The sequence below is a fragment of the Pelophylax lessonae genome (assembly GCF_965119305.1).
Source record: "Pelophylax lessonae genome assembly, chromosome: 7".
Taxonomy (NCBI): domain Eukaryota; kingdom Metazoa; phylum Chordata; class Amphibia; order Anura; family Ranidae; genus Pelophylax; species Pelophylax lessonae.
Genome location: NC_138774.1, coordinates 181,831,649 through 181,845,990, shown reverse-complemented (window position 1 = coordinate 181,845,990; position 14,342 = coordinate 181,831,649). Strand labels below are relative to the sequence as shown.

Genomic DNA, 14,342 nt, shown 5'->3' with positions numbered 1-14,342 from the left:
GATATACATACACTTTTTTGGGATCATATTTTCTATTCCGCTATTTAATCAAAAACCTTTGGGGATCAGTTAAATTGGGGGATAGTCTGTGTTGGTACGTGTGAGAGAGATCCACCTTTCCAAGTTGTTGGGGTTCATCTCATACTTCTGAAGGTTTGAGGGTGCTGCCTGTTCCATACTCCCCCTACTCCTAGCCTTTTAGGGGTACAAACAATAGTAATTGGGGCCTAGTGTGGTTGTGTACGTGTGATATACATACACTTTTTTTGGATCATATTTTCTATTCCGCTATTTAATCAAAAACCTTTGGGGATCAGTTAAATTGGGGGATAGTCTGTGTCGGTACGTGTGAGAGAGATCCACCTTTCCAAGTTGTTGGGGTTCATCTCATACTTCTGAAGGTTTGAGGGTGCTGCCTGTTCCATACTCCCCCTACTCCTCATCTAGCCTTTTAGGGGTACAAACAATAGTAATTGGGGCCTAGTGTGGTTGTGTACGTGCGAGATACATACACTTTTTTTGATCATATTTCCTATTCCGCTATTCAATAAAAACCTTTGAGGATCAATTGAATTGCGGGATAGTCTGTGTCGGTACGTGTGAGAGAGATCCACCTTTCCAAGTTGTTGGGGTTCATCTCATACTTCTGAAGGTTTGAGGGTGCTGCCTGTTCCATACTCCCCCTACTCCTCATCTAGCCTTTTAGGGGTACAAACAATAGTAATTGGGGCCTAGTGTGGTTGTGTACGTGTGATATACATACACTTTTTTTGGATCATATTTTCTATTCCGCTATTTAATCAAAAACCTTTGGGGATCAGTTAAATTGGGGGATAGTCTGTGTTGGTACGTGTGAGAGAGATCCACCTTTCCAAGTTGTTGGGGTTCATCTCATACTTCTGAAGGTTTGAGGGTGCTGCCTGTTCCATACTCCCCCTACTCCTCATCTAGCCTTTTAGGGGTACAAACAATAGTAATTGGGGCCCAGTGTGGTTGTGTACGTGTGATATACATACACTTTTTTGGGATCATATTTTCTATTCCGCTATTTAATCAAAAACCTTTGGGGATCAGTTAAATTGGGGGATAGTCTGTGTCGGTACGTGTGAGAGAGATCCACCTTTCCAAGTTGTTGGGGTTCATCTCATACTTCTGAAGGTTTGAGGGTGCTGCCTGTTCCATACCCCCCCTACTCCTCATCTAGCCTTTTAGGGGTACAAACAATAGTAATTGGGGCCTAGTGTGGTTGTGTACGTGCGAGATACATACACTTTTTTTGATCATATTTCCTATTCCGCTATTCAATAAAAACCTTTGAGGATCAATTGAATTGCGGGATAGTCTGTGTCGGTACGTGTGAGAGAGATCCACCTTTCCAAGTTGTTGGGGTTCATCTCATACTTCTGAAGGTTTGAGGGTGCTGCCTGTTCCATACTCCCCCTACTCCTCATCTAGCCTTTTAGGGGTACAAACAATAGTAATTGGGGCCCAGTGTGGTTGTGTACGTGTGATATACATACACTTTTTTGGGATCATATTTTCTATTCCGCTATTTAATCAAAAACCTTTGGGGATCAGTTAAATTGGGGGATAGTCTGTGTCGGTACGTGTGAGAGAGATCCACCTTTCCAAGTTGTTGGGGTTCATCTCATACTTCTGAAGGTTTGAGGGTGCTGCCTGTTCCATACCCCCCCTACTCCTCATCTAGCCTTTTAGGGGTACAAACAATAGTAATTGGGGCCTAGTGTGGTTGTGTACGTGCGAGACACATACACTTTTTTTGATCATATTTCCTATTCCGCTATTCAATAAAAACCTTTGAGGATCAATTGAATTGCGGGATAGTCTGTGTCGGTACGTGTGAGAGAGATCCACCTTTCCAAGTTGTTGGGGTTCATCTCATACTTCTGAAGGTTTGAGGGTGCTGCCTGTTCCATACTCCCCCTACTCCTCATCTAGCCTTTTAGGGGTACAAACAATAGTAATTGGGGCCGTGTGGTTGTGTACGTGTGATATACATACACTTTTTTTGGATCATATTTTCTATTCCGCTATTTAATCAAAAACCTTTGGGGATCAGTTAAATTGGGGGATAGTCTGTGTTGGTACGTGTGAGAGAGATCCACCTTTCCAAGTTGTTGGGGTTCATCTCATACTTCTGAAGGTTTGAGGGTGCTGCCTGTTCCATACTCCCCCTACTCCTCATCTAGCCTTTTAGGGGTACAAACAATAGTAATTGGGGCCCAGTGTGGTTGTGTACGTGTGATATACATACACTTTTTTGGGATCATATTTTCTATTCCGCTATTTAATCAAAAACCTTTGGGGATCAGTTAAATTGGGGGATAGTCTGTGTCGGTACGTGTGAGAGAGATCCACCTTTCCAAGTTGTTGGGGTTCATCTCATACTTCTGAAGGTTTGAGGGTGCTGCCTGTTCCATACCCCCCCTACTCCTCATCTAGCCTTTTAGGGGTACAAACAATAGTAATTGGGGCCTAGTGTGGTTGTGTACGTGCGAGATACATACACTTTTTTTGATCATATTTCCTATTCCGCTATTCAATAAAAACCTTTGAGGATCAATTGAATTGCGGGATAGTCTGTGTCGGTACGTGTGAGAGAGATCCACCTTTCCAAGTTGTTGGGGTTCATCTCATACTTCTGAAGGTTTGAGGGTGCTGCCTGTTCCATACTCCCCCTACTCCTCATCTAGCCTTTTAGGGGTACAAACAATAGTAATTGGGGCCTAGTGTGGTTGTGTACGTGTGATATACATACACTTTTTTTGGATCATATTTTCTATTCCGCTATTTAATCAAAAACCTTTGGGGATCAGTTAAATTGGGGGATAGTCTGTGTCGGTACGTGTGAGAGAGATCCACCTTTCCAAGTTGTTGGGGTTCATCTCATACTTCTGAAGGTTTGAGGGTGCTGCCTGTTCCATACTCCCCCTACTCCTCATCTAGCCTTTTAGGGGTACAAACAATAGTAATTGGGGCCCAGTGTGGTTGTGTACGTGTGATATACATACACTTTTTTGGGATCATATTTTCTATTCCGCTATTTAATCAAAAACCTTTGGGGATCAGTTAAATTGGGGGATAGTCTGTGTCGGTACGTGTGAGAGAGATCCACCTTTCCAAGTTGTTGGGGTTCATCTCATACTTCTGAAGGTTTGAGGGTGCTGCCTGTTCCATACCCCCCCTACTCCTCATCTAGCCTTTTAGGGGTACAAACAATAGTAATTGGGGCCTAGTGTGGTTGTGTACGTGTGATATACATACACTTTTTTTGGATCATATTTTCTATTCCGCTATTTAATCAAAAACCTTTGGGGATCAGTTAAATTGGGGGATAGTCTGTGTCGGTACGTGTGAGAGAGATCCACCTTTCCAAGTTGTTGGGGTTCATCTCATACTTCTGAAGGTTTGAGGGTGCTGCCTGTTCCATACCCCCCCTACTCCTCATCTAGCCTTTTAGGGGTACAAACAATAGTAATTGGGGCCTAGTGTGGTTGTGTACGTGCGAGATACATACACTTTTTTTGATCATATTTCCTATTCCGCTATTCAATAAAAACCTTTGAGGATCAATTGAATTGCGGGATAGTCTGTGTCAGTACGTGTGAGAGAGATCCACCTTTCCACGTTGTTGGGGTTCATCTCATACTTCTGAAGGTTTGAGGGTGCTGCCTGTTCCATACTCCCCCTACTCCTCATCTAGCCTTTTAGGGGTACAAACAATAGTAATTGGGGCCCAGTGTGGTTGTGTACGTGTGATATACATACACTTTTTTTGGATCATATTTTCTATTCCGCTATTTAATTTAACTGGGCCTCCATGCGAGACCTGTGTGCCTTGTTGCGCTGTTTTGAGTACTCCACCAACATGGCCAGTGGCAATGACGCCGTTCTCAGCTTAACTATCCCACTTCTATGCCTCCTTGAAAAAACAATTCGGGCGATGATGGAAGAGGATGTGGCACAGGATGAGGAGGAGGAGGAGGATGAAGAGGTAACATTTCCAAGGCTTTCAGGGCAGTCATTCGCAAGGGGCTCCGAGGGTGGGTTCCTGCACACGCAAACGCCAGGGACGCAATTGTCCAGCAGGGGCACAGTTCTGGAGGATGAGGAGGATGAGGAGGAGGAGGAGCTGGAGGAGGAGATGGAACCATGTTCACAGCAGGGTGGCACCCAGGCCAGCTCATGGCCATCACTGGTGCGTGGCTGGGGGGATACAGAGGACACGGACGATACACCTCCCACAGAGGACAGCCTTTCGTTGCCTCTGGGCAGCCTGGCACACATGAGCGATTACATGCTGCAGTGTCTCCACAACGACCGCCGAGTTGCCCACATTCTAACTTGTGCTGATTACTGGGTGGCCACGCTGCTGGATCCCGTTACAAGGACAACGTACCGTCCTTAATTCACTCACTGGAGCGCGATCGCAAGATGCGCGAGTACAAGCGCACGCTGGTAGACGCCATGCTGCTGGCATTCCCATCTGACAGCGGGGCCACAGTGGAAGCACAAGGCAGAGGAGGAGGAGGAGGAGGTCGCCAACGCAACCAGGGCACCGCCAGCACCTCAGAAGGCAGGGTTAGCATGGCCGAAATGTGGAAAAGCTTTGTCAGCACGCCACAACAAACAGCAGCACCAGCAGCTCAGATGGAACGTCTTAGCAGGAGGCAGCATTTTACCAACATGGTGGAGCAGTATGTGTGCACACGCCTACATGTAGTGAATGACGGGTCTGCCCCCTTCAACTTCTGGGTCTCCAAATTGGGCACATGGCTTGAGCTTGCCCTTTACGCCTTGGAGGTGCTGGCGTGCCCTGCAGCCAGTGTATTATCTGAACGGGTATTTAGCACGGCTGGGGGCGTTATAACAGACAAGCGCAGCCGCCTGTCCAGAGACAATGTGGACAAGCTCACGTTCATTAAAATGAACCAGGCATGGATCCCACGGGACTTTTCCGTACCTTATGCAGAATAGCAATGGATACCGACCTTACCCACCCATTGTTCCATTTTTGCTCTTTCTCACTCTTTTGGGGTGTACCCTCATTTAAAATTTTTGAAAAGAAGCAGTGTTGGCTACCTCGTCCTCCTCCTCAGGGCCAGATTAATGTAGGGGCTATTGGAGCTGCAGCTCCAGGCCCCTACCTTTTATATAGGCCCCGGGTTGGCCATATTCACTGTTACCGCTCTTCTGTCACTTGTAAACACAGAAGTCTGGCTTCTATGCTCGCTTCCCCAGGCAGCACCCTCAGAACCTCCCCACACAGCGTGAAGGCCGGACAAGGAGGGACAGTTGGCGATGCATGGATGTGTTTATGGGCTTCAGAGACAGCATCCCATGTTGAATTAGGCATGCATGGCTGCACCCTTCCTCCTCTGGGTGCATGGCAAGGCACGGCCCTTAAGGCCCTTCAAAATCCTCAGCACCAAGCCCATGATGCTGTTAATCCGGCCCTGGTCCTCCTCCACCGCCGCTTCCACCTACACCGCCCATAGGTGTGCGCAGCCTATTGCATTAAGGTGTGCACCCCAAAGTTGAAATACACATGCATGTGTTTGCCAGCAGGGAGAGTAATGTATCGGGGCCATGTACCTGTAGGCAAGGAGAAATAGAGCAGAGCAGGTCCCAGGGAGATCTTTCCCATCTCCTCACTGGCAATGCTATGTGCCCTAGGTGATTAGGGTGTGCCCAGGCACACCCAGCACACCCTGTGCGCACGCCTATGTCACCGCTAGGCTTGTGACGGTATCAGATTTTCATGCTGCGATTAATTGATTAAGGTTTTGCCACGGTATACGGTATTATCACGGTATTCTATTATTAAATTTAAATTATTAAATTTCCACCTCACTTCAATTTCATTGCTGAATTTAGGGGCTTTGGTTCACTTATGCACATTATTATATAGTCAGTCAGTACAGACTCTGTGAACCAGGCCTAAAATAGGTCATCAAGCAGTGTCTGGCCTAACTGGTGATAACTGGTTCTGGCGCTCGGCTCCGATCCGATGGCCTGGTCATTAAGAGGGCAAATCCTTGTGGTCAAGAAGTGGTTAAACCTGAAGGAGGTGTTGTTTATAAATTACTTTACTATTGCTTTAGGCCTGGTTCACATGTATGCGGGTTGGTGGTTCACATTTGCACAGGCATAGCAGCCCATTGATTTGAATGGGCTGCTATGCCCTCATTTTCCGCAGAAAAAAGGTGCATGCAGCATTTTTTTAAAATTCAGTGGCCTTGAAATCCATCCTGCTTTTGCACCATGCGACTAACCTGCAGTTCCTGCTCTGGCAAGCTTTCTGCATTTTTTGTATACGTGGGCACGGCATTTAAAAATAAACAGTTTGCGTGTGCAGCAACGGCAGGTAAGTCGCATGGTGCAAAAGAAGGATGGATTTCATGGCCACTGCATTTTTTTAAATTCTGCATGCACCTTTTTTCAGCTGAAAACGCAGGCATAGCAGCTCAAGCCCATTCACATCAATGGGCTGCTATGCCTGTGCAAATGTGGGCCCCCAACCCGCATACATGTGAACCAGGCCTAAAGCAATAGTAAAGTCATTAATTGGTTAAACCTGCAGGAGGACCGGTGTTTTTATCTATTAATGACTTTACTATTGCTTTAGGCCTGGTTCACATGTATGCGGGTTGGGGGCCCACATTTGCACAGGCATAGCAGCCCATTGATGTGAATGGGCTTGAGCTGCTATGCCTGCGTTTTCAGCTGAAAAAAGGTGCATGCAGAATTTAAAAAAATGCAGTGGCCATGAAATCCATCCTTCTTTTGCACCATGCGACTTACCTGCCGTTGCTGCACACGCAAACTGTTTATTTTTAAATGCCGTGCCCACGTATACAAAAAATGCAGAAAGCTTGCCAGAGCAGGAACTGCAGGTTAGTCGCATGGTGCAAAAGCAGGATGGATTTCAAGGCCACTGAATTTAAAAAAAATGCTGCATGCACCTTTTTTCTGCGGAAAATGAGGGCATAGCAGCCCGTTCAAATCAATGGGCTGCTATGCCTGTGCAAATGTGGGCCGCCAACCCGCATACATGTGAACCGCCAACCCGCATACATGTGAACCACCAACCCGCATACATGTGAACCAGGCCTAAAGCAATAGTAAAGTCATTAATAGATAAAAACACCGGTCCTCCTGCAGGTTTAACCACTTCTGGATCGCAAGGATTTGCCCCTTTAAAGACCAGGCCATCGGATCAGAGCGCCAGGACCAGTCATCACCAGGTAGGCCAGACACTGCTTGATGGCTATATAATAATGTAATGTGGGCTGCTAGGCGTGTGTGTGTGTATATATATATTTATTAGAGCTGCACGATTCTGGCCAAAATGAGAATCACGATTTTTTAGCTTGGAATAAAGATCACGATTCTCTCACGATTCTCTGTGTAACAAAAAAAAAAAAAATTGGGATAACTTTACTGTTACGTTTTTTTTTTTTTTTTTTATTCATTAAAGTCTAATCATTGCGTTTGAAAGACTGCTGCGCAAATACAGTGTGACATAAAATATTACAACAATCGCCATTTTATTCTGTAGGGTCTCTGCTAAAAAAATATATAAAATGTTTGGGGGTTCTAAGTACTTTTCTAGCAAAAAAAAAAACTGATTTTAACTTGCAAGCAGCAAGTGTCAGAAAAAGATCCAGTCTTTAAGAGGTTAAACTTCCTTTCTCCCTGGCAGAGGGAAGGAAAAGATACAAATGTAATCATTTTTGTTTATAGTTAGGAGACTTAATGCTGAAAGGTGTTAGCTGAGTGAGTGAATGAGTCATCCAGCTCACTGAAATGTATCAATTCACAAGTCAGGCAGACTTGACAGAGAAACTCGGTATTTTAAAAATGCCACAATAACAATACCGTGGCTATGCAATACCGCGATATATCGAATTACCGAAAACCGGCATATGTCTAGTCACCGCCACATCCACCACCACCTCAACCTCCCTCCTACTCCATATGGGCCTCGTCCTTCAGAGATGAAGAAGAACATTGTTTTATTTTTCTGTTTTTTTTTGTTGTTTTAAGTTATTTCCCTATCCACATTTGTTTGCAGAGCACTTGCCATGCTCTTAATTACGTTTTGCTGCCATTTGCAGCACTCTAGCCCTTTCCTTTGGTGTTTTAGAGCCATTTTAGTGCCTTAAAGTTCGGGTCCCCATTGACTTCAATGGGGTTCGGTGTCCGGGAAAAGTTCGGTAAAAGTCCGGGACACGGACCCGGACTTTTTTTTAAAGTTCGGCCGAACCCGTCGAACACGGACATCTAGGTGTTCGCTCAACCCTAATCCTGAAGCCATTTGGACCAGACTTTTTAAAACTTTTTGGGTCAACCCCTATGACTATACAGTAAGTATCTTTATACAGAGGTAAGGCTGTGATAACAAGTTGTTGCCAGAACATAATTGTTGGAGATTAAGGTTTTTTCCAAGTGAGGGTAAATGGCCTTCCTGGCGTAGAATAACAGCAGCCCATAATGAGGGTGAGAACATTATGCCTGAGGCAATGTTGATAAGACGGACCGTTGAGTCCCAGTATTGAGTAACGACAGGGTATGACCAAAAAATGTGGGTGAAGTCACCCATTAGAAGGTTGCAATGCCATCAATTCAGAGAGGAGGACCACTGTTTTGATCCAGGAAGATGGTGGCATAAATACTACTCTTTTTCAAAAAGAAACAGCAAGGAACACTGTGCTACATGCTACAAGTTTCCATCCCACCCCTTTAATAATTAGCATCCCCTACAGCCAATATCTAAGATTAAGAAGGATCTGCTAAAATTATATACTTTTTAAACAAGAGGCAGACCTCCAAAGAGGGAGACTTACAGCCCATGGCTATTCAATGACTTCTTTAAAGAAGTCCTATAAAAGGGCCTTCAAACAAAATAGACAAAAAGCATTATACAAAATAAACAAAATCAATGATGATGATACCACCAGGGTCAACTTGACTTATACTCGCCAACATCCTTGTATTCGAGGTATTTTGCAAAAGCATTGGTATTGGCTCACAAATGACCCTATTCTTAAAAAGCACATAGGCGAAAGACCGAATATCACACTTAAACGAGCCAGATACCTAAGGTACAGACTGACTAGGAGTCATTTTGTAGATAAAAAGGAGGAGGATCAAGCACTGAGGGGCACATTGAAATGTAATTCATGTGATTTATGTCACTGGATTTTTGAAAATTCTAATATGTACTTACCAAACAGAAAGCTGCACTCACTTGTACACCATGTCAATTGTCAAACGATTGGCGTGGTGTACATCATGTTCGGTGAGTGTGGTTGCTTTTACATGGGGAAAAACGAAACACCACCATTTTGGCACAGAATCAAAGACCATGTTTATTACATTACAAAGAATTGGCTTTCCACACCGATAGGACGCCATGTTAATCTCCAACACTCAGCCAATGTCTCAGTCATTAAATTTGCAGCATTGGAACATATTCTTTTGGATCCAAAGAGAGATGCGATGGATCCATTCTTTAAAGGGCACTACACCCCCAGGCCTAAACGATGCGATGAGTTACAAATCTTTTTAATAGTAATTTAAATAGTTTCCAGATTGGGATAATAATAGGGATTATAATCTCCCTCTCCCTATTCTGGTTTTACAATCTAGGGTATGCTTCATTTATCTCATTTATTTGATTCCACCCTTAGAAGGAGATACAATACATCAATGGATACTTTTGAAAAATTTTGGATGATATGAGAGAAAACTTCCTGGGGAGTTTATCCACGTAATGCAATGTGTCTACTGATTGAATAACATGTTGTATTCTCTGCAGTGCTATATATATGTTGGCAATCATGATGCTCTTGTTGTCTATATTTCTCTGATGGGTCAATGTCTACTGGTTGAACAATATTCTGTATTCTCTAGTATATATTATGTTGGCTATCACAATGCTTTTGCTGTCTCTTTTCCTCTGATGGAGCCTTTTGTTGCGTGTTTCTGGCCTGATCAGTCTTGACAGATAGGGTGGGCATTTACATGTCACTGGTTGGGTGGACATATGGGCATCATACGACTCCCACCCCACATCTGTGGAGTGGTATATGCATTACTGATACTTAACTCCTTCCCTGGGGTGATACCCTTATCAGAGCATGGTGCGCCATTCGGTCCTTTCTCCTCCCTAAGTGGGGCTGGGTAATTGGGCAGCGCACTCTCTGTTCTATTGCAACCAGCATGTGATTTTGCGCATGCACTGTCCACCTGTGCCGTGCACGCATGTGTGGTGATGACATGCACACAGCCTCATGACGTCATCGGCGAGGCGGACTCCACCCGCTGGTGGCCTCATTAAGCGCTGTGGGTTACTTAAGGAGGGAGTGGAGGGCTCTCGTTGATGGACCAGCGGAGCTCACACAATTACATAGAGCTCGTAAGGTAAGGATCTAGCCGAGATGCTAAATTTTGACCTAAATATGTGTCTCCTCTATACTATCCAATGTGCATTGCGGCTTTAAAGATTGTTTTTTGGACACGCCGGTTATGTGGAGGACTATATATATATATATATATATATATATATATATATATATATATATATGTGTGTGTGTGTGTGTGTTTTTATCAGGCTACCTATATCCTACTTTGTTTCTCTTTTCTTTTACCATTCAGGTACCCCCATCCTACTGGATGTTTGGTGGGCTCTATTTGAGAGCTCCTAAGCGGGGGATTTCATCCAGAGGGACATGTATCCACAAGTAAAAAGGTGGGTATTGTTCTGGGAGAAAGGTAGAGGATTTGTACTTTGAGCCTTAACTTTACATAGGAGCACTCTATATCAGACGATCTCTATTCTACTCTATTATTCTTTTACCATCTAGGCACCTTCCATTCTCTCCCTGGCAAATAGTAAACACATTTTGCGAGTTCCTAAGTGGGGAGTACTGGTGGTGCGGTGACCTTTTATATCCAAGAAGGTGGGTAATATAAGACAAGCCCTATTTCCGTTATTAACGGTTTTGGGCTATAGCAAAAAATCCATACACTTCTTCATATTTATTCCTTCTTTTCTAGGCTAGATAACAGTACATGGGGAATCTTTCCCCTTTTTTTTTTATCTGCATTCTTTGAAATATACTTATTTACTAAATATACTGGGGCCATCTATGTGCGGCCCAGCTATATCTACACATTTTTGAGCAAAAAGGACCTGCTACACAGCTACTATATCTATCAATTGCTTTGGTGCCTAGTATTATCCTCACCGGTCCCCTTTTTTGATTCAACTTGTACTTTCCTATATCCTGATAGGTAAGACACTCAACATATATAATTCTATAATTAATTTTGTTCAAACTCAATTTTGGGACACTCTATTTATATATATATATATATATATATATATATATATATATATATATATATATATATATATATATATATATATATATATATATATATATATATATTGTAACAGGACGTCAAGTAAATGTGACAGGAAGTCAGGTAAATCTGTGAGTGTTGTCACAGATCGGAGATACAATTCACCAATTACTATAGGGTGTCGGCTGCAGAAGCCAGAAGAAATGTCTAAAGACGTTGAACAGACTTCAGCTGTTCAGAATGAGGGAGTTAAGGCTTCTATAATTTGTCCAAAGGAAGTCTATGGAGGGCTGCCTCCGGAAGCTGTCTCCTGAAGCCGTGTGGGCTGGGAGAAGGAGGACAGTCAGATGTGTGCCTCCCGACAAGCTGTGTGAGCATGGGAGAAGACCCCCTGAAGTGATTTGCGCTAAGGAGGGTAACCAGTTGTGAAGACTTCTCAAAGGTGAGAAAACGAACTATTTCTATGTGGAAGAAATAAAGGAATGTTTGCCATGTGAAGAGACAAGCAAAGAGACATTCTCATTGTGAAGAGTAAAGGGACCTGTTAAATGAACATGTGCTGTGTGAAGAGATAAAACATGGACTGTTGAGTATCCGCTGTAGGATAAGAAAGTCTGCCCAACAGTAGGTTGGAGACAGACTCTTAGGTAGGTTCCAGTATGAGAAGGTAGCCGCCCACAGAGGCAAGGATTTATTTTGTCTTTTATTTTATTTTGCTGTTTTTAACGCTTGCAGTCTGGTGAAGAAAATTGTATTAATAAACCAAACTGTTGTTTGCAAGCACTTTTCAGCTATCTCTCTGTGAAAACGCACCCCCCAAGGGGTCATCCACGCCTACCACCGAGCTAATCCCTCACATATGGTGGAGGTATGCAGTGGGCAGAAGCAGAGATCCCTGCAAAGAAGTGCATATGTTTGATGAACTTTGTCTGGTGCATGAGATTGCACAATCTATGTGTGCAGGAGAGAAGATCCTGAAAGAGAAAAAAAACGTGTTTTAAAGAGACAGCGGTCTCAAAATTTTTGATGAACTGTGTCTGGTGCATGAGACTGCACAAACTGTGTCTGCAGGAAAGGAGATCCTGCAAGAGAGAGAAAAAACTACTAAGTTTTAAAGAGACAGTGTTCTTAAAAGTTTTGCTGGACTTTGAAATAATTTTTTGTGGAGTGACTAAAGATGGGGCGATCAAAACGCCTGAAAGATGCAAGGATCGCTGAAATGAGAGACCGGATTCTATGGATGGAAGGGATGCTACCGTCTGAATCAGCCCCATCCATGCCTGAACGGAATCGGCTAAAGAGAAAGGTTGTTGTCCCTAGCAACACTGGGGCAAATGCAGATTTTCAGCGGATCTTTACCGCTAAACAACAGGCTCACCAAGAGAGCATGGCAGCTCACCAAGAGGACATGGCAGGCTGGAAACAGAGACGCCAGCAGCAAATGGAGGCCATCGGTATAGAGGAAACCGAGTATGTGTGCAGGGCTGAGCGGGATGCCGTGCAACGGAAAATGGAAGAAAAGGAACAACCCCTGGGGGTACAGTTACAGTGGGAAGAAACCACTGCTCTTCTTTTTTCCCGAGTTGCAAAAACGTAGAGAGACTATAATGGAGAAAGATACCATCCTCATGGAAAAGGAAATTGAAGTTCAGACTTTGCAGAAGCAAAGTATGTGTGAAATGTTGGAGTTGCGTAATCAGCTGGAAAAAAGTCTTCAGTGTTTGGAAGCTACAAAAATAGACCTGCAGGGGGCGCAGGAACAGAATGTTGCTCTGAAAACGACATTGTCTCTCAGCGACAAAGAGAAAAGTGAAAGAGAGGCTAAATTACTGAGTACTGTGTATGAGCTCACTACTTTGAGCAATGTGGTGGATGAATTGCGTACGGACTGTGAAAGTTGGAAAGGGGAAGCCCAACGTGTCCAGCAGCAGTTAAAGGAGAAAGAAGCCTGTGTGGCAGAATTACATTCTTATTCCCAGATGCTAGCCAGTGAGGTGAAGGCTCTTATGCAGGGAAAAGGAGATTCGGAACACAAGAGAAAAAAAGTAGAGGCACAGCTGCAGGAATCGCAAGTCAAGGTGTCAGAAGTTGACCGAGTGTGTGCTAAGCTGTCAGAGAAGGCAAACCGACTGCAGGTTGAGTTGGACAGTGTTACAAATCAGCTTTCTCAAGCAGACAGCAAATCTAGAAAAATTGCCAAGGATTTTTCTATCTTGGAATCGCAACTGCAAGACACGCAGGAACTTTTACAAGAAGAGAGGTGTCAAAGGCTGAGTTTTAGCACAAAGCTCAAACAAATGGAAGATGAGAAAAATGTCTTCCTGGAACAATTAAAAGAGGAGGAGGAAGCAAAGAAAAACCTATCAGAGCAAGTCGCAACATTGCAAGCTCAGATAGCGGTTATGAAAAAAACGCATGGAAGAAAGCGTTTGTTCATTAGAGAGTGTTGAAGTTGTGAAAAAGAAACTGCAGAAAGACTTTGAAGTTGCTAATCAACGCTATGAGAAAAAAACAGCTGCTTATGGCAAGCTTGAGAAGACCAAGACAAGACTTCAGCAGGAATTGGATGAACTGAGTGTGAATCTGGATCACCAGAATCAGATTGTGTCCAACCTGGAGAAGAAGCAAAAGAAGTTTGATCAGATGCTTGGGGAGGAGAAGACTGTGTCTGCAAAATATGCAGAAGAACATGACCGTGCAAAAGCAGAGGCTCGGGAGAAAGAGAGCAAAGCCCTGTTCTTGGCTCACTCCTTGGAGGAAGCTCTAGAGTCTAAGGCTGAACTAGAAAGAGTTAACAAGCAGCTATGTACAGACATGGAAGATGTGGTCAGCTCCAAGGATGATGTTGAGAAAAGCGTTCAGGAGCTAGAAAAGTCTAAGCGAGCCTTAGAACAGCAAGTAGAAGAGATGAAGACTCAGTTGGAAGAACTTGAAGAGGAATTACAGGC

The 14,342-nt window shown here is 43.9% G+C and overlaps 1 protein-coding gene across 1 annotated transcript in view; it reads left to right on the top strand.

Moving 5' to 3' along the window:
- LOC309560870 (uncharacterized protein) overlaps window positions 1-13,984 on the top strand; it is a 65,216-nt gene extending 51,232 nt beyond the window's left edge. The window contains exon 2 of the mRNA XM_082264556.1: window positions 13,900-13,984. Coding sequence (XP_082120682.1) covers window positions 13,900-13,969 — 70 coding nt within the window. The 3' untranslated portion in view covers window positions 13,970-13,984. The remainder of the gene's footprint in view (window positions 1-13,899) is intronic.
- Window positions 13,985-14,342: the final 358 nt, after the last annotated feature.